Genomic DNA, 21,368 nt, shown 5'->3' on the forward strand with positions numbered 1-21,368 from the left:
GGAAGAAGGGAGAGAAGCGGGGTAATTTGAATAACTTCAGTGGACTCTGGGCCTAGGAACTGTCCCTGGCTATCTGAAACCTGGCCCTAGTATGAGAGCCCCAATCACCTTACCCAGGAGTGTCAGAGCCTGGAAGAAGTTGCCTTGTGGGCTCTGGACTGGTAGGTTTGTGTTAGAAAATCACTCTCAGACTCTTAATCTCACAAAACAAACTGAGGGTTGCTGGGGGAGGGGGGTAGGAAGAGGGGGGTGGGCTTATGGACATTGGGAAAGGTATGTGCTACAGTGAGTGCTGTGAAGTGTGTAAACCTGGCGATTCACAGACCTGTACCCCTGGGGCTAATAACACATTATATGTTAATATAAATAAATAAATAAATAAATACCAAAAAAAAAAAAGAAAGAAAGAAAGAAAAGAAAAGAAAATCACTCTCAAAGGCAAGCTATTTACCATCTATCGCAGGGATTGGTCCACACTGGGATGGGCAGTCCCTCCAGGGGCATCAAGACCCCAGATGTCAAAACATAGTTAACACAGAAGATAAAAGAGACGGTTAATACATTAACTCAGAACCAAGCTGTTTCTGAAAGAGCCATGAAGTATTGCTCCCCTGTCCCGTCCCACCCCACCCTTTGTGCGCACGCGCGCGCGCACACACACACACACACACGCGCGCGCGCGCACGTGCACACGCTCCTCAGCCAGGTCTATACATTTAATAGGACACTTTCAGAAAGACCAAGACTCACAGCATCTGAAGAAATGGGCTGAAAAGTAAGAATCCCATCAGCACCTCTAGGATTCAATAAGGGTAACTATAGTAATCTGAGCTTAATAAACGGCGTCATGGGCTATGAACAAATTGAGTACTTTGCACCGTGCTAGATACTCATGAATTATTCCCTCTAAGAGATGGCTTGTCTTCCTCACTCCGCCTCAGATGTGGAGCTCTGTCCCTCCCCTTCATCTGATCCATGCATACAACCGAGGCCCCTCTTGTGCAAGCCCCGCCGTTAGGACCAGTCTAAATGGATTGCAAACATGCCATGACCCAGAATCCTGGTACCTACTGTTCCTGAGAGCAGGAACGCTGCTGAACATCCCCGGCATGCCTGCCGGAACATACCGGCCTCCCTCTGGGAGGAACAATAAAATGAGATGGTAGAGATTAGCCCGAGGAGGAACACTGTGTCTTTCTTTGGTGCCTCCTTGCCTTAAAAGGCAGGGTCAGGTAGATGATACAGCTGCAAGAATATGGTATCGGCCAGGGAGACACCACGGGGGACTTTGTGAATCCAGACTGGTGGGCTGTTCCTCTCACTCCCAGGAACCAGCCACGGAGCCAGAACAGGAGCACCTGCTGGTGATTTGTGAGCGGAAGAATGAACCAAGGTGAGGGTATATTTTGCCACACCGCGTTTTCATCTGTTCTTTGGGGATGTTTGATTCTCCTTAAACATCGAAAATCCGTATTGGAAACATCAGTCCTCCTGGACCGCATTTTTCACCCATAAATGGGTTGGAATGAGGAACGTAGAGATTAGGTGGTATATTTACTTTAAATCAATACTTCAAAACCAGACTTGGACGAAACCAGGCTCTCATTTCTAACGGTATTACGCATATGTTTACAAGTCTGGGCTCATTCAGAAGGCTTGCCTCACCCTCTACAAACCAAACCAAGTTTTTGACAGGTCAGGAAAGATTCCAAGTTTGAAGAAAGGACGCAGGTTCATTAATAGAGTTGTAAGAAGAATGTGCCAGAATTTCATTAACTGTTTGCGGTTAGTTGAAGAACGGAGACATTTCAACAGATCGCAAGAAAGGCTGTAGCTATTGTGAGGCTTACGGACATCGTGGGACATTTCTGATAGTAGAACAGGACTGGATTTATGAGGAAGCTCTAGAAAAGGCTCCTAAGTGCCTCCCACATAATGTTTTCTAGACTAGCAACCACTGCCATCCCTTTTGTCTGTCAGGCAAAAGCTCACTTATGGCATTTGGTTCAGTCAATCCAAAGTCACTAACGTCCAGACCTTTACAGACACGCAGGGTGCAAGCTACGCTTTTCCAAAACTTGCCCAAAATTTCAGTTTAAGACCGCATTTATTAAACAGCCCATAAGAAGATGTCTTTGCTTTTGTAAATACATTGCCTCTGTCATATCACCTTCCTGGCAATGGATTTGTGAATCAGGCTCTAAAGAACTTATTTTTTTTTTAGAACTCCGTTGTTGGGGCACCTGGTGGGTTCAGCTGGTGGAACGTGTGGTTCCTGACCTCGGCATCATGAGGTCGAGCCCACGTCAGGCATAGAGAGTACTTTAAAAAAAAAAAAATAGAAATAAATGAAAGTCCATTGCTTTGGTCAAAAATCCCTTAAAGTCTGTTTTTCTGAAGAAAAATATCTGTGTTCTTGCACGGGTGGGTTCTCGCACGTGCTACATCTTTTGCCCATCGTTTCTCCTCCCCCATGGGAAGGGCACCTTGGAATCTTTCTGGGAATTAGAAGACGGGGGGAGGACAGGGAGTCTGGTTGCTGTTTTTCAGGCATCTTGTCAACTTTAGGAGGAGTTTCAAACATGCTCAGGGCATTTCCTTCTTTTTCCAGTTCCACTGAGATAGGGCTAATGTGCAGGGCTGTGGGAGTTTAAGGCTGACATACATAAATTGTGGGATGTTTACCAAAGTTTAGTTAACATTCATCATCTCGCGTAGATACCCTAAAAAAAGAAGGAAAAGGAAAAAGGTGGGGGGAAAGGGTTTTCCCTTGTGATGAGCACGCGTAGGATCTACTTTTTGACTTTCAACACTCCATACAATGGTGGTAATTGTAGTCATATTAGCATTACATGCCTGGTACTTTTTGATCTTCTAACTGCAAGTTTGTCCCTTTGGACCATCTTCCACCAGGTCGCCCATTCCCACTCCACCCCTCTGGTAACCGCGGATCCAATCTTTTTTTTCCAAGACCTGGGTGTTTTGTCTTGTTTTCAGTCCACATTTAAGTGAGATTACAAGGTATGTGCCTCTCCCGAGGCACTTCCCTCTGACAGGCAACAAGCAAAGCAAGGTGTGAATGGGTCCTTCGAGAAAGTGGAACGTGGGTGAGTCCACAGATGAATCAAACGTGGCTCTGGAGGTGCAAAGATAACGAACGTAGTAAAAACATAGGCTATTATGAAAAAGCCATTAAAAGTGAACTATGGCAGGCCAAGCCCAAGCTCTCCTTAATTTTTAGCTACTGTTCTCCAGTCTCCGCCTCCTCCTGAAATTCAAATCCACAGGCCTGAAGGAAGTCAGGAGGAGGGATTTTCCATGTTCTGTTCCCTTCCCACACGTAAACCATCCAGTTCCTAAAAAGAGTCATGTTGTATGCATGTGTCTGAGAGGCAGAAACAAATCTCAGTTTGGGAACTAAAGCTTTTTTAATAGCTGTCCATGGCTTTGTACCTCTGCCAGATCAAATGCACATCAGCTGAAGATCTCCCCTCACTGTGCTGCCCTCACAGACACCCAGACAGCTGGCCAGACGCAACTCTGTGGCAAAGAGTGGTGTAGACCTAAGTGACCTGAGGCCAGGAGTGTCCAGAGGAAGCCAAATTTAGCTTTTCTGGAAGTGTCTAGTTCTACCGGGATCACCTTAGTCCAAAACTTGTGTGCGAGCAACACATGGAGGCTTCAAGACCCACAGGGGGCCCCACCAACCTGAAATCCCCTCCTGCCTCTTCTTTGGGGCACAGCTAAGGGAATCTTTCTCTGGGAACCTTCCCAGGTGGCCAGCCTCAGGGTCTTTAAGCTGGAGCTCTCCCTGGGCTGCTTGTCTTAGCCTTGACCATGTGCTGCCTTGACCACCCATTATATTTTTCAGAGTCGAGGAATCCATGCCATCCTAAGAGTTATCAGTGCAAGAAGTATTGGTTATACTTTGTAATTCCTTCTTATTTCTTTAGCTCCCCAAATCTTTATGGAGCACTTACCATGCCCCACGTTGCCCCCAGCTCCAGAAGCACAAGCCAGGCACAGTCCCTGCTTGTCATGGTATTTATGTTCTATCAGCAAGAAGTCTCATGGGGGACCAGGTGGGGTGTGATAGGCAAGTGTGACAGAGGCCTAACTCAATACAGACATCAGGAAAGGCCTGCTGGAGGAGGTGACATGGCCCCTGAAGAAAGTGTACAAGTCATGCAGGGGAGCAGAGCCCCAGACAGACTGCATAAGAAATTTGGGCCTTAGTTCAGGAGCAATGGGGAGTCACTGAGAGGCTCTAAGCCAGACACAGATATAATCATATCTGCTTTGTTCCAAGGTCACTCTAGTGTCAGGAGAAGAAAAGAGAGGAGAGAAGAAAAGCAGAAGGCGGGAATCGTTGCTGGAGATGAGGGTGGTGTGGGCCAAGGTGGTGGTGATGGCAAAGGGGACAGGAAGAAGCTGAGATCCAAGATGTATTTCAGAAGTAGAATCAACCATGCGCATGAAGGGATTGGATGTCAGTGGTACCGCTGACTGGAATTGGGAACCTGGGGTGAGCGGGAGGTTTGGAGAAAAAGGTGAAACACATTGCTCATGTTCAGTTAGGGGCATTGAATGAGACCCCCAAGGAAAGCTGCCCAGTAGGCAGGTCAGTGTATGGGTTTGGAAATCAGGCATGAGATTTGGGTTGGAGGTCGGAAAGTGAGCAGCTCATGAAATCACATGAATGAAGGAGATCAACCAAGGAGAAAGTACAGACAGAGGACCTCAGAGCCCCAGAGAGAAGCCAAGAGGACTTAGAAGGAGGAGATGGCCAGCAGGGTCAGCAGCAGAGCCAACCCAATGAGCTCACATGTAGTAGCAGCTCAACGACCTAACAGCCAATCAGTTACCTGTAGTAGCAGTAGCCCCACCTGAGGTTTTGGTTCTGTGAAGGGCTAGCAAGTAGGATGAGATCATCATCTAGGGTTTGCCTCAACTATGTTTAACTCTTGATGACCCCACCAAGCTTGTAGTCAGTGGTTCATGGAAGTTTTAGTCTTCTCAAAAACACAAACTTACTTTTAACACCAGTGAATTAACACGCTGAGACAAGAGCCCGTCGTCCATCAGAATGGCCCATCGGGATGTCCTTTACTCACCAAAAAGATCCTAAGTCTCTTACTAACACTGAATCCCATCCCCATCTCTGCGTTGTCCTAATTATCAAACTCAAGACTTAAAGGTCTGAGTTTTTCACTAGAATCTTAAAGTCAGTTGAAATAAGATGTTTATGTTCAATGATGCAAAGAGTAACAGAATCACATGAGCTTTATAAACCCTCCAGAGGGCACTCTCAGGGTCACAGACTCTGCTTTATTTGTTCCAGGATGAAGCCATTTTCATTATAAATGTCATTTTCTGTTTTATTGGGGAAGGATAAGTTCTAGGAATTTTAAGCCAACTTTTTAAAACTATGTTCAATGAAAGATGATAATTTATAGACATGATACTCAGATAAGTAGAAATAGAATTGACTTTGTTTCTCTGCTACTGAAATTAACTCTGCTCTTAAGCTCCCTTTCTGTTTCCTAGTAGAAAAAAAGACACTTTTCCAATTAAAGGTAACTTAGTCACTTCCAGCTTTCAATATGGTTGATTCAGATCTAAACTGACACTCAAAAAGTTCCCCTCTCCAACCCTAAGAACCATCTGAATTGGAATGGGTTACTTATGGCTTTGGCATTGGTGAGGGGGGTGTGGCACATGTTCATCCTGCCTCCTGGCTCTCCCCACAAGGGCTTTGGGGTGTCACATGGCCTCCCTGCAGGGCTCCAAGGGCTCACCAAGCTCCTGGATCAGGAACTGCTGGGTGCTTCTCCCCACTGGTCCTGCCAGTGCCTCCACGCTGTCCACATACACTCCTGCATACACACTCAAGAACACACACACTTGCACACACACAAGGGTAGCTCACACAAACACAAAAACACATGTGCATACACACTAACACACTTAACATACATGCACAATGCACTCATATGCATGCATACACACATCCACACACACTCACTCGGGGACCAGCCCCAGGCCACCAACCAGACACACTTCATTTTTTTTTAAGATTTTATTTATTTGACAGAGATCACAACGAGGCAGAGAGGCAGGCGGTGGGGGGGGGGGGGGGGCGGAGGCAGGCTCCCTGCTGAGCAAAGAGCCGGATGCAGGGCTTGATCCCAGGAGCCTGAGATCATGACATGAGCCAAAGGCAGAGGCTTAACCCACTGAGCTACCCAGGGGCCCTGACACACTTCATTTAAATAGTTTAAAAAATTTTTAAAGGACAACCAAAACAAATCCTAGAAGGAAATAAATACAGAAACAAATGAACCTAACTAGACCTAAAACAGATGACATAGCCACAAAGAAAAAAAAAATGAATTCAAGTAACTTCGGAACACGGTACTTGGATCATACTACTTCGGTGGGAATGTTCTAAGATGAAGAAGAAGTGCAAAGAAATTTTTAATTTTACCTCACAAGTTTGTGGTGGATCGTGTCAAAAGGGCAGCAGCACCTGAGGAGTTCTTTTTAGAAATGATTTATTCAGATCCTATGAGAGAATCTGCTACCATCACTCTCCTCCCTTCCAGAAGCAGCTCGGGTGACTTTAAAAGGAAAGTGAGTTTTATAGAATATGAGGAGGACACAGCCACCTTCTTGGGGCATCCTGGTGCGACCTTTTCCGTGTGTACCTGCAGGAGAGAGAGCTCTCTGGTGTCTCTTCCTCTTATCCGAACACCAATCCTATTGGATTAGGGCTCTACCCTTATGACTTCATTTAGCGTTCATTACACCTCTGAAGTCCCTAAAGTCCGAATACAGTCACACATGAGGGGGTTAGGGCTCCAACATATGAATTTTAGGGGCACACAATTCAGTCCATAACACCACATTTTCTAGGAAAGTTTCTTAATCTTTCTTCGCCCTAGTTCACTAGTAGGCAAAATGGACATCATAGCAGGGCTGCTGTATGGATTGAACGGTGGGTGCACATAAGGCATGTTGTGCCAGGCAGGCAATAAACACGCAATAAATAGCATTTATTATTTAATTCAATACTTAATTTGTGAATTTTATCAACTACTTCAGTGAAAGTAGAATTAGGAGCACACACATAGAATGTCTTCTTTTAGACATTAAGAAAATGGACATTTCCATTTATTTTTGCATAGCTGGAGGTGAACCTCACTGCCCCTCCAATATTTGTGTAACAGAAGAAGTACAACCGTTTATTGAAGGGACTTTGAGCTTGAGTGTAAGGCAGGGCTCACTGTTGTTTAATAATCAGCAGTTGGCTTAACCTACTGAACTAAAATTATTATTATACTATGGCAAAAATTACACTATACTGCTTCTTTTTGACAGTGGGCTTGGTAAATTACCAACATTCTTCTCCCACACAAACACTTATAAACACAAGTGCAGAACACTTTATTACTGTGCTAATTCAGTGCCGTTCTTACCGAGAAGAGCAAGTAGTGGAGAGAAACATCCCATTGTTTAGTCAGGTTCTGAAATAAAAAGGAAAAGTATCTACAGTCAGTTCTTTGTTTCAGAATATTGACAATCTACACTGATTAATTTTACAGTATTCAAAGGTGGTGATGGTGGTTTATAACCATCTTGTTTTACCGGAATCATGTTCGCCAAGCAGTTTGTTTTTTTTTTTATGATTTTTTTTTCTATCTTTTCAGCGTAACAGTATTCATTGTTTTTGCACCACACCCAGTGCTCCATGCAATACGTGTTCTCCCCAATACCCACCACCTGGTTCCCCCAACCTCTCAACCCCCGCCGCTTCAAAACCCTCAGGTTGTTTTTCAGAGTCCATAGTTTCTCATGGTTCACCTCCCCTTCCAATTTCCCTCATCTCCCTTCTCCTCTCCATCTACCCTTGTCCTCCATGTTATTTGTTATGCCCCACAAATAAGTGAAACCATATGATACTTGACTCTCTCTGCTTGACTTATTTCACTCAGCATAATCTCTTCCAGTCCCGTCCATGTTGCTACAAAAGTTGGGTATTCGTCCTTTCTGATGGAGGCATAATACTCCATAGTGTATATGGACCACATCTTCCTTATCCATTCGTCTGTTGAAGGGCATCTTGGTTCTTTCCACAGTTTGGCGACCGTGGCCATTGCTGCTATAAATATTTTTGATGCATTATCTGTTTACAGAGTGAATACCTCTGGTTTTCGGTGGGGGGCTCTCTCCAGAGGGCGGCATCCTGCTCAAAACGCTTCCTGTCGTAATTTACTGCTGCGAATCTAAAAATAGGGCTTTGCCTGTTAAATCCTCATCTTGCTGGGTCCGACCCTATGTTTGCTCAGTCGCTATGACGGATTCCTTAGCTGTGCTACGGTTTGGTTCCATGGCTTCTAAATGGACTGGGCTTTGCATCCACCACCAATAACATGCCCTCCCTCCCCTCCACTCCTTACTCTTGCATAGTCTGACTCAAGGATCGAAATGGCCACCAAAAAGATGGGTCGTTTCTATTCACTTCCCTGTGGGCTAAACTCTTTCTTAGTGTAACTAGAGTTCCAAACAGAGAAGCTCTCAGTGGAGAAATTAGGAAATGGAATAGTTTGTAAAGGGTACACACACACACACACACACACACACACACAGCTTTGGGCTTTGGAGAAATATCTTAGACCAGACAACACTGCTATGAAAACCAAGCATTGCCTTCCCAAACACAAAGTCGAAGGTATGCCTGGACCTGAGAACGCTCCAGAAAACCTCTGCATGACATCTGCATCACTCAACAACATCTCCTTTCTTTTAAGGACTGTGAGGACAGATTCCCCAGGGATGTAACTTGGACCAATCTCACCGGAGCTATCTCTTTTGTTAGACTTTTCAAAAAAACAATGTTTGCCTTTATCGATCCTGTTTTTCATTTGTTTTCTGTTTTATTAATGTATCCACTGATCTTTGTTGCCTATTCCCCTTGGGCTCATGCCGCCACACAATGTTACAATAGTTTCAGGTGAGCAAGGTAGTGGTTCAGCATCTCTACACCCTGTTTTTCTTTTTCTACTTGAAGTTGGATATTCTGCACATGCATTTTCAGACTTCCTTCTTTTCTAATGTAAGAATTTAGGCCTATACATTTTTCTCACTTTCCATGTATCCCATAATTATGACATTTAGAATTTCAATATCATTCAGTATCAAGTATTGTTGGATTTCAACAGGGTTTCTTCTTTGATGGTAGCTGTTTAAAATGTGATTGTATATTTTGTATATTATGTATATATGAATATTATGTAGTAATTTCTAGAATTCATCTTTTCTTTTTGCTTTCTGTCCTGTGCATGCAAACCTCAGGATGCGCATGAGCTCATGCACAGAATTCTTTTCCTCAGTTCTGACCTCTGTAGGACTCCCTGCCTTTTTTCAGCTCCCAGACCTCCACCACTCCATCTCCTGTCTAGAAAGATAGCATTTCCCTCTAAATGCTAGCCTACTGGGGCTCTGTGTGGTTGCACACACTCAGATTACTCTCAGAGCAAAGCAGTGAGAAATGAGAAAAACACCACCACAAACTCTTTGTCCACAATCCCCTTTCCCAGTCCTCTGGCCAGAAAAATTGGGGGGCCTGTACTATGTTGTATGTGGAGTAGTTCCCCATGGGGCAGCCCTGGGGGGGTGGGGTACCTGAAGGGGGGACTCTGCCTCTCATCCTCCGACTCAGAGGGGCACCTTGTCCCAGTGCTCTGGTCAGAAGGACGGGGTTTCTCCCCAAGACTTTGGTGTCAGCACCTACTGCCCAGTTCTGTGTTGGGGTCACTCTCAGGTTAAAATCAGATGATGGAAAAGGAAAATGGAAAAACAAGAAATGTCCCCCCTCAGAAGTCAATCTTCATATTCGGTACCCCTCCCCATCATCGTGCCAGTACTACTTTCCAGAGTCTTCCTGTAGAAGGTTTCGTCTAGAGGAGTTAGTTGTAATCAACAGGAGAGAAAACCTGTATTTATTCCATCTTCACCAAAACCAAAAGTCCTATCCCTTACTTTTTTAATTGAAATTACTTTTGGTTAAATTAAGTTTTTTAATTTTCCAGCACCTAGTTTGTATTTTAGCTGAGGGTCCTTCACAGATAGACCAGCATAATGCTGGAAGCAGAAACTTCCCACTTTCCTAAGGACTCACAAGCCATCTTTCTATTTAATAATACATCTCAGACATTTCTAATCAACAATTTTAATTAAGCTGCTTCTCTGTAGTGTCCCTAAGTTGAGTTTTTTCACTTGACAATGAATATTTACTGGGAAGCTACAATGTTGAAGCGCTGAGATAAAGGCTAGAAACATGGAAATAAACAAGACCAATGAGCCCCAGTGTGATCACAACTCAACAAGGCAAACACACACTTAGAGGTAATTTCAAATGATGGTATAAGGTGTCCCTGGAGTGTTGGAGGACCCTGGGCTCAACAGTTCCAGCTAGGGACTGGTCAGTAACAGAGTGCTCCAGAAAGGAGATGACAAATTAGTTAGCTCTTCACACATGAGCAGGATCCCACTCAAGAAGGCTATTCAAGATAAGGCAAGAAGATGAACATGGGCATAAATACCCAACTTTTGTATCAACATGGAGGGGACTGGAGGAGATTATGCTGAGTGAAATAAATCAAGCAGAGAGAGTCAATTATCATATGGTTTCACTTACTTGTGGAACATAAGGAATAACACGGAGGACATTGGGAGAAGAGGAGAAGTGAGCTGGGGGAAATTAGAGGGGGAGACGAACCATGAAAGACTGTGGACTCTGAGAAACAAACTGAGGGTTTTGGAGGGGAGGGGATGGGGGTTGGGTGAGCCTGGTGGTGGGTATTAAGGAGGGCACGTACTGCATGGAGCACTGCGTGTGGTGCATAAACAATGAATCTTGGAACACTGAAAAAATAAAATTAAATGTAAAAAAAAAAGAAGAAGAAGAAGACACGCACAGGGATGGAGTGAGGGCAAGGCTGACTCCAGCCCTGACAGCTGAGTGGGGTAAATTGCTTAGGTCCCTGGCACCCCAGTTTCTTCTTCTAGTCACAAGGAGCAAGTGCAATGCTCTGAGAGCATTCCATGACTCTGAAACTCCGTGTATAAACACCCACATGTGTCCTCTTCCCCCGACTCTTCCTGCATTCAGCACAAAGCAGTTGCCTGATACACCTCACTGGCTGACCCAGTGAATGACACCCTGCCTGCCTGGCTCTTTTCTTGAATGAATGAACAGGGCCCACAGGATGACTTTTGTGAGTCCTGGATAGTTTTACCTTTATGGACCCCAAAAATGGTTTAATTATATTACATTTTACAATCAGATTAGTATAAAGATGACTATATTAACATTTTCTTCTACCTAAGAGTTTATCTTTTTTTCTGATTTTAAAAGAACTTTCATAGGTCCTTGAAAGCACTGTGGGCCTAGATCCTGGACCTGCCTAGCTAAGGGGGAAGTCGTCCCTGTAGGAACTAGTCAGTGGATGCTTCCTCATCCTGAGAAGTTTTGTAAGAGAGCCCTTTGAGCAGTGCACCAGTGCATTCCCCAGATTTTATGCCAAGCCAGTTACCTAGTTTTCTTCTCTAAGGACGTGGGTGGAATTTCCCTCATTCTGTCATTTCATATTAAAATAAAGCTGCTCCTGACTCCTGGACTCCAGTAGCTCACATGGCATTTCTGTGCAATCAGGAAAGGGCTTTTTGTCTTTAAGAAGAAGGGGGAAAGACTAAAGTATTACATCACTGCACAGTCTAAATAACTATCCCCACTAAGCCTGGGGAAAATGTGAATCAGGTGGGCACACCTTCCAACCTCATCTGGAGGCCGCAGTCGTGGCCTGCATGGCATGCCGGTGGGACAATAACTGTAACACATGGCATTCAGCTTAAAGCCGTCCTAGCTGTAGTTCCATAAACCACGTTCATCCTAAGTCTGTAGCCAGAATGGTCAAGTCTCTGTAGGATTCAGGCAAAGCCTCTAAAAACAATGGGAGGCCAGGGTCATGATTTCTCCCAGAGCAAAAAGTGGACAAGGCACAACCACGTGAGTGTGTACCCGTGTGCATGTGCACACACGCCTTCCTGTGTCTGTGCATGGCCTTGCAGGCGAGTGTGATTTCATGTGAGCCAGAACTCAGGTTGCCCCCTGGGATGCCCCCCGGAAGGCGGGGAAGCTCCACCACACACTCCTGTGTGTGTTAGTGTATGTCTGCAACGTGAATGACGCCCCCTCACGTGCAGCACCCCGTTCAAGGTGCAGTCTGACCGGCTGCACCCAGCAGCCACGCCCAGCTCACCGAGTCCCCTCGCTGATGGATAGCCCACTTTCACACACACTAAAGCCTACGTCTGTTCCCTTCTGTGCAGGGATGACATGCCAGGCTCGGAGCTCCTACATCACGAGTGAGATCCTGTGGGGTTACCGGTTCACGCCTGTCCTGACGCTGGAAGACGGGTTCTATGAGGTCGACTACAACAGTTTCCATGAGACCTATGAGACCAGCACCCCATCCCTCAGTGCCAAAGAGCTGGCTGAGCTAGCCAGCAGGGCAGAGCTGCCCCTGAGTTGGTCTGTGTCCAGCAAACTCAACCAACATGCAGAACTGGAGACCGAAGAAGAAGAAAAGAACCTCGAGGAACAAACAGAAAGGAATGGTGATGTGGCAAACCTAGAGAACGAATCCAAAGTTTAGTCTCCTAGCTGGGCAGCTCCTTCTCCTCTCCCCTTGCACAACCTTTTCTTGTCTCTCATTCTCTTTCTTTTTTGTCTCTCTTACTTGGTTGTTTATTTATTTATATTTAATTTTGACATTATCAGAAGACAAATCTTCAAGGTGTAAAATATCTACCTGCCCTCTCTCAGTTATTCAGATTGATAAGGTAGACGTGGATTTGGTTAAGGTACAATGTGCCCTCATTTGTGGCCCAAGCTTGCTCTCTTCCCGAAATACAACACATCCGACTCCTAGGGATTTAAGCTACTTATCTGCATGTCTTGTACAATACCAGATCACTCAAAGAGTGTGTCAAAGATTTTACCTGGGATATGACAAGTTAGGTCTCTGGTGCCTATTTATTCATGCAGCGAGACATAGCATATAACCCTCAGTTTTATAGATTCAAATAAATTTCATCTACAGGGTGAGGTGCTTGACCCATACAGGCATTGCAGTTATAGGACCCAGGTCAGGTAAAGACAAAACACTGTACATATATATGCCTTATGTAATTACTTTCTTTTCGCAGTTAGTAATAAAGCCCAGCATGTACAAAAGTACTGTAAGAACTTCTAAATAATGTACATAAATGTATAATTATTGTAGGTTTAGATACATAACTTTAGAAATAAGATGCAAAAAAAAAAAAAAGATTCCCAATGTACAGTAGGCATTTCTGTTCTGATGTCTCTGCTTCCTTAATTTCTTTGGTCCCATTGACCTCTGGCCCTTAGTGCATGGCCTTTGTTCCATGTCCCAGACTGGTAGTGTTTGGGTACCTCACTGTTCCCTTGCTGATTCCTTCATTGAATCTAATAAGCCATAGGTCTGGGGGAAGTTAGGAGGTCTAGTACATGGCAAAACCCACCACCATTATGCTGATATACTGTGAAATGTTTACAAAACTGAGGTCTCTTTTTTTAGTAACAGGAGCCTCACTGACTAGCCTGGGGGAATATTCCAGGGGGAGGACACCCTCTGGCATGTCACCAATGATGTGTTTATGCTTTTCCCATGAGCTGCCACCTTTTGCAGTACAAGAGTTTGGGAAACTCTTCTACAAAACCATGGATTCTCCAGCTGTTCCACTCTGTAATCATGAGAAACTACAGACTTTAAAAAATGAGACGTGGTAATTTAGCAGAAGATGGTTTGGGTCTAAAGCCATGACATTCATGAAGGCATGTAGTAGGAGACATGTATTGTAATCATTCACCTTACAAACTTTGAATCCATCTGGCTCTCTTCCTGTCCCTGCCAGCTTATCCATCAGCATTTCCTGCATTTGTATTTATTACTATTCTTATTCTTCTATTATTATGAAATGACCAGAGTTCAGTAGTCAAAGATTAGATCAACAATCTAGGTGACTATGAAATCTTTCTGGAGAGTACCACGGGTGGAAAATCAAATCCAAAATGTCTCCCAATCAGAAGAAAACAAGCAAAAAACTGCGGCCTTAATTCATTTTAATCTGCAAAGATAAAAGGAGAGAGAGAGAGATTAAGAGAGAAAGAGAAGGAAAGAAGGCATTTTGTACTAAAACTCTAAATTCAAGATGAAAAAATTCAAATAAAAAGATAAATGGAAGAGAATGTCAGACAAAATCTCAAGGGCAGGTGGAAATTTTGCACTGTAACAGATCTTTCACATTAATTTCACAATTTTAAAGTATTTGTTCCCTAAAACAGTCGCCCATCATAAATATTCATTGACCAAACTCAAGTTCCTTTTCAGCTCCTACGGCTGTGCTCAGTTTGAGGCTTTGTGCCATGAAGGTCAAAGAACTCAAACTAGCTATCACTCACTCCCTGTTGCCCTTGACTTCCTTGACCAGATCGTGCAGGCCTTCGTTGTAGTTTGGGGACCTTATCTACTAAAAAGCATGTCCCAGATATAAGGAATGTGGCTCCTCAGTTTAACACAGGGGGTCTCTCTTCTCCCACTTCTGAGACCTCGCATCAGGACACCTACTTCTTGGCACTTGGACTTAACTGGAAATGAAACTGTTGGCCATAGCCCTTCCCTGTTTGCCAACATTTCACATTTTGCATTGAATATCTGTTGAATCATTTATTCATTCCACACAATCCAAGGAGGAGGTTGTAGTCGAGGAGGAAGAGGGAGCCCCATACACTTCCTGCCAGGCTGTGGGGAGGTACTGTGGCCTTACCTCGCTGTAGCCTTATGAAAGGCGCCCTTGACTTGGGGGTGCTAACCCTGCAACATCCCCAGACTTGCAGGGCAAAGGATGGTAGCACAAAGAAAGATGAAGCATGGGCTGCAAAATTTAGCTCTTGGCGACTCAGTGGGCCTTTTTTAAATCCATTACTAAGGCTCAAAGGACAACACACATCCTGTTGTCTGGTTGGAAGAGTAGTTCGGGGCCCTCTAGCACAACTAAACAAAGAGCCTTGACAACCCTTTGGTCATGCACATGTGTTAGTTCTCTATCTGTGACAGGGCACCCAGGGGTGAGGTCTCTCCCTATTTCTCATTGTCTTTGGCGTCAATGTAGTTGGAGACAGAACATGAACCAAATCTCGTTTTTGTAATGTGAGCCTCTGAATCTTTAAACAAGGATGCTCCAGAAGAACCTTTTACTAGAATGTCCCTATCAAACATGTCTATTTTTCTACAATTATTGATAATACAGTTTAACAGTGTATTTTGTGTCAACTGTTAAAATTTGGAATTGAAAGAAGCTCATTAAGACTGAATTTTCTAAGCAGCAAGTATTGAATGGTGTTTTTCATTGAGACTGTACAACAAAGACGAGCCCACAATTTCTGCTCGTTCTCTTCCAGCCTAACTGGTCCCCATTCACTCAGTCACTTTGTTAGGAAATCAAGTGCTATGAAAATAAGTCAGCCTATTGGAATGCAACAATATCCATAACCAATGAAGATCACTCTCAACTTGATATTTTGGTCTGTTAGTTTGGTGTGTTTGAGTCACTTTCCATAAAAGCATGGTGGGATCTGATAGCCAGATAAGAATTTTGAACCATAGGGTTACGGTTTGCCACAGTTGACCCCAATCTGGAGAAAAGGGCAGACACAGCTGGATGCACGACCTCCCCAAAGGCTGATGAGACCCTCAGATTCTCACTCCCATTCACCCCAATATGCTTTCCAACTGGAAAATGAATTTGTTTATAAGTCAACTTTATGTAACTAATAAAATTATTTATGTTTTTGGCTGTTCCCTCGGCAAATGATACTCTTTTGAATTAACATATTTGCAATCACTGTACTGCTAGGTCTTTGCTTATCCATTTCCCCATAACATGGCATTCCAGCCTGTTGATCCAACATATAGCCACTCCATGTCCATGAGAAGGAAATCCCTCTTCCCCCACTCCCTTCCACTGTCTCTCTCTTTTGTGCTGTTCATAGTTCCCCAGTGCCAGGTCCATTGACTTAGTTCAATATCTTATGTTCTCTAACAACAATCCAGCTGTTGTCTCTAAAAATGTCAACCTATTTCTTAAGCACAATTTTCTCTTGCAGGTTTAACCAAACTAGGGCTCTGAAATGTCTATTTCTCATTGTACTCTGATTAAAAAACTATTTACGACTTCATTCAAAAGCCTAAATTTTGAAGTCTCAAGAGCAACATCCTTATGTTTTCCCTCCCTACATTTTCTTACATTTCAGGTTTCTTACTTTTTCCCTATTTGCTTTTTAATTTAGATTAAAGCCAATGTCTTTGGGATGTTCAGAATCTGTTTAGAAAGGCGGGAGCTGGTGGACAGAGAGATTATAAAAATGCCATTAGAAAACTACTTGAACTGTATGTGAATGTGAAGTCATTTGATTAGCTGAGTAATTCAAGATAAAAAAAGAATCAAAATATTCATAGTCATTTCCAAGATAGCTTGCCAGTAGTCTGGACTAGTTTTCAGTCTTTCTTTCCTTTACTTGGATAATACTCTATGTGAGTCAGAAAAGTCAAAAGGGTAGTTGCAAATTAAACACCCTACATAAACGGGAAACAGTATCTTCTATGATTTCCTTTCAATGGATGGCTACAGAGTTGAAAAACATAGTCAGCATATACATAATAGATGATTCATTGATATTGTATTACAATATAGTAATATCATATTATCTTATTTCTAGATTTTATGGTCAACCTGTTTAAGAAAATGTAATCCTTTCATTTAAAATGGGGTAATACATACCTCTTCCTAATATTTCTGCAGTTAATGTCTCGGAGAATTTCTGATGCAGTCATCTAGAAGTCAAAAGCTCTGTAAGGCTACAAAGAAATTTTGACAAAGCATAATATCAGTACACAATACATTAACAAAACAATATTACATTCTACATTGTGCGATGTTTGGGAACATTTAGGGCACTTGCATAAATTATGTCATTTAATTCTTATCTACCGTGAGAGCTTGTGTATTGTAATTTACATTTTATAAAAAGAAAACTAGGGCTTGGGGAAAACTGAGTAATTTCCCCAGGGTTACAAGTCTTGTAATAATAGATCCCAGTCTCAAATCCAGGGCCAAGTCTTAAGCTATGGTCTCTATTTACTACAGAAAGGGTTGGCAAACCAAATCTATTCAGACTCCAGCCCACTGCCTGTTTTTACACCACTTGTGAGCAAAGAATGACTTTTACATTTTTAAGCAGTTGGGGGGAAAAGACAAAAGAATATTTTTTGACATGTGAGAATTATATGAAATTCCAATTCCAGTGCCCATACATAAAATTTTATCAGAATACAGCCACACCCATTCAGGTATTGCCTATGACAGCTTTCACACTACACTAGCAGAGTTGAGTATTTAAGACAGAGACCATATGGCCAGAAGACTGAAGTATCACTATCTGGCCATTTACAGGAAAAGTTTGCCAACCTCTATACTAGGCTATTAAGTACTGTTCATGTATTAAGTATTACTAATTATTAAATGTTGTACTGTGGACAATTTAGAATGATGACATTCTTTTCCAATATAAATGCATTGCAGTCACTCACAGATCTGTTCCAAGAAAAAATACCACAGTCATATAGTCAGGTATCAAAGGAAGACTCCTTCCTTTTCATAACCATGTCCCCAAAGTGCTAAATAAATAACCAGCCAAGATTGAGCAGGCAACTCGGAAAGTGATAAAGTAACACAACTCCTTAATGAACAAAAAAAGAAATGGGAATCCCCAGTCCAGTGACTCAAACCCTGCGTGGTTAGAACCTATAGGTGTTTAAATAAGTAAATAGTTGAGACACATGTCTCCAACCAGTGGGGTGAACTGGATTTTCAGTGGTTGCCACACATCAATCCAGCTTGACCTCCCTACATTGTCTTCTCTCTTATGCCCCCTTGGACTGTGGAGCTGTGCCTGGGTCCTCTTGCTAGTTCTCTCTAGCCTGCAATGGATCAACGTGATAAAGAAGAACCGAGGGCTCATATCCAGCTGTCCTAGTTCTGGCTCTCTCCAGCAACTTGGCCAAAAGTTTAACATGAGAATTAAGAACTAAATGCTTCTCTTGGAAAAACCAAGAAGTTCTTTGAAAAGAGCTCAGGGAGAAACAGTAGTAAAGGGTTGCCCGATTGTTTGTCACTTCTGAATCTGAAGCATGAGATAAAGATCAGCAATTACAGAAATATTTAATCCAAGAAATCCAGACAATGAGGGTTTTAGACAATATTAAGTGACATTCTTTAGTAACACTAAGCTGACCTCACTGGTGTTCCAAGAAAGCATTTCCAACACCAGACATAGGTCAGACAAGGGAGGTTCTTTACCTCTTTAGTTCTATTGGAAAAAATATATATATCAGGTTCTCTTATGAATACTTTCCTGGAAATTAGGTGGGGGAAAAATTCTGTCATAAATCATTGTGATTTACTACTGAAAGATAAATGATGGAAACTGAGATAAATTTGGTTCTGTGTCTAAATCTTGATAGTAACAATATTTGCAGTATAGATGATGCAAAAAGCTCATGACCCTGCAACTGCATGGAGCAGCATAATAGCTAAGTGAGAGAAAAAAAAAAAAAGAAATCTCAAAGTTCAACACCATAAAACTTAAATAAATGTAAAAGGAGTCAAACTTTTACTTGGCCTCATTGCCTTAGTAAAAGAAAGCTTGATGCATCCACCTAATTCAAATAGGAGAGTCCTAAGAAGGAAACAAGGACAAAATACTTTGAGAAATGCAAAAATAGCTCATTGAGTTGGGTCAGCATGATTAAGTGATGAAGATTTATCATCAAAGAAAATGGCTTTTATAAAGTTAATTTTAGATACTACCCCCTACTCATGAATCCTAATGTGCTCTGTGGTTGGCCAGAGCATTGCGACCACATAGGCAACAGATCTTGATTTCAGAGAATGAAATGTTCCTACAATCAAAGGGTAATTGACCATTTCAAGATTAAGACTCTGTACTCATTGTATTAACACTGATCATAAATGCTGTGATATCAACCAGCCAATCTTTATAAGAATATGGAGGGCTGTTTTTCTCAGGCAATATAAATATCCACTACCAAGAGGCACTAGTGAAATAAAAATGTAATGCATTATTACTTCTAAAATTCTGATAGAAATCATAAAATATCCATCCAAAGGAGCAAGAAATGCTAGGAGGCCAAGTTCAGATCTCTATGGTTACTAAAACCCCAGTCCAGGCTGAATGCTTTATGGAGCATATCAATGCTGGGTCTATCAGCACTAAACACAGCTACAGAAGGGATTGACTAGAGCACAGAGAGCTGAGCTTCCATCTGCTGGGCATGGTCAGAGCCTCTGGCTCCATGGCCACTGTTCTTAGAGAAGGAGATGGAATACTGTTCTCAGATCCAGTTGGTGCCTTTTCTGGCATCATCTCTCACCATTATTGCGAATGGGAGTGGGGGTGAGCAACCCTCCCTTGGTTCAATTTGGCATGCCCACCTGCTACAGGCTTTCTGGATGAGGCTCTCCCTCCAGGTCTGGCTCCTACTCACATAGAAAAGGACACTCTCCCTCAGAAGACAAAGGGACTCTGTATCTTTTGAGCTTGGTCAGCATCCTTGACCCTACAGAGCACACACCTGGATCAGGGGTGACAACTCTCCCTAGAAGAACTGAAATAAGACCTTCTGAATCCCCTCTGCACAGGGGTGGCCCTCCCATACCTAAGTCAAAACCAAACAATACTACTGTATAAATGGAGTAAGTGTATGGAGTCCAAAGAAAGTTCTCTGTGTCCCATGGTGATTACCTGGATGATTTTTTTCACTTTACATATCTAATTCTTCAACCTCACGAAATTCTCACTTTTTAATATCATGATGCTGTGAGCACAAACTCAATTGCTTCATCAGGCAATCCCAACCACCACCCCAGATGGTCTGCCCCTATTCCTTTTTTTAAGTAAGAGGGTCTAATTTGTTCAAACCTACCCCTGGACCAATCCAAATGTTGCCCTGGCCAAGAAATTTCACATACCTTCTCTTTCCTCTAACAGGAACCAACAAACAAGGACAACATTGTCAAGAGCCTCCCCTTTATTTGCAAGGAACTCCCCAGGATTGTTACACATAGAGATACAACTTATGTTGTCCCCAGGTGCCCACCGGTTTGTCATGTCACCACAGGTCATCATCCAAGCATTCTACCCTGCTCCTCTTTCTGAATTCCTCCCTTGGCTCACCACCAAAAGACATCTTTCCAGGCTCCTTCCTCTGAGTTTCCACTCCATTCTGGAGTGGTAGCCAAGAACCCATTATTGAGGTTAGTGCCGTCTCTTACCACCTAATTGTCCACCATCGATTTTAACTGAGCACGTAATATGTTTACAGTCTGACCACCTGAGACCAAAAAGGTAGAATTTTTCATTTCTGTCCCCATATACACCTTGAGACCCCATGAGTGATGGTTGGGCATTATGACATCAGCCCATTATTGAGCAGAGTATAAAGTGAGGTCTGTGCCAAAGGGACAGCTGGACTTTTCCAGGGGAATCTTCTTGTCTCCTGCAATATGCAGTTAGGCTATCCAGCTTGCCAAAGACAATCCTGAATATCCTTATTCAGCCCAGTGGATCAGCTTCTAAAATGAGAGTTATACAGGAACAACAGTGAACTCCCACACGTGTACAGAATTCTGAAATGATTACCTAAATATATGCCTATGTTGGCAAAGTGGTCTTTCCTCCCCCACTGTCTGCACAGACTGTGCTCTGGGGAAAAACCAAGCACCCATGTGGTGCCTGGTTACCCAGGCCTGCATGGCTGCTGCCATGACAACATGCAGCGTATCAGCATAGACCTCTATATGGAGTCTCTGAGGAGAGCTGGCAGAGGCCCCAAGGGGCTGGAGTTCCCAAAGGCTAGTCTACCTGCAGACAGCCTTCATGGAATCCTAGAAGATACAGGGCAGCGCCCAGGCAAACAGGTACTCGTTCAGTGGCCAGGAGTAGGCTATTACTATCTCTTCTTCCTAGAATAGTGTGCACTTGGTGCCCAAACTGCTCCTAAAAAAGCTATTCTTTAAGCCATCATCCCTACCCCACATACACCCCCACACCCAAATCATGTTTGTCTTTAAGAGAGAGAGATATTCCAAAACTAAATTTCCCATTATCTGGTGTAACAGATAAGGAAGTGCTGCCATGT

At 43.2% G+C, this 21,368-nt stretch overlaps 1 protein-coding gene across 1 annotated transcript in view; it reads left to right on the plus strand.

Annotated features, from left to right (window-relative positions):
- The window catches only part of KCNJ6 (potassium inwardly rectifying channel subfamily J member 6), a gene marked incomplete at both ends in the record, with an annotated part of 179,171 nt that extends 166,452 nt beyond the window's left edge, over window positions 1-12,719 (plus strand). The window contains one exon of the mRNA XM_080803388.1: window positions 12,394-12,719. Coding sequence (XP_080659514.1) covers window positions 12,394-12,719 — 326 coding nt within the window. The remainder of the gene's footprint in view (window positions 1-12,393) is intronic.
- Window positions 12,720-21,368: the final 8,649 nt, after the last annotated feature.

This window comes from Martes martes, assembly GCF_963455335.1.
Source record: "Martes martes genome assembly, chromosome: 1".
In the NCBI taxonomy this organism is placed as follows: Eukaryota; Metazoa; Chordata; class Mammalia; order Carnivora; family Mustelidae; genus Martes; species Martes martes.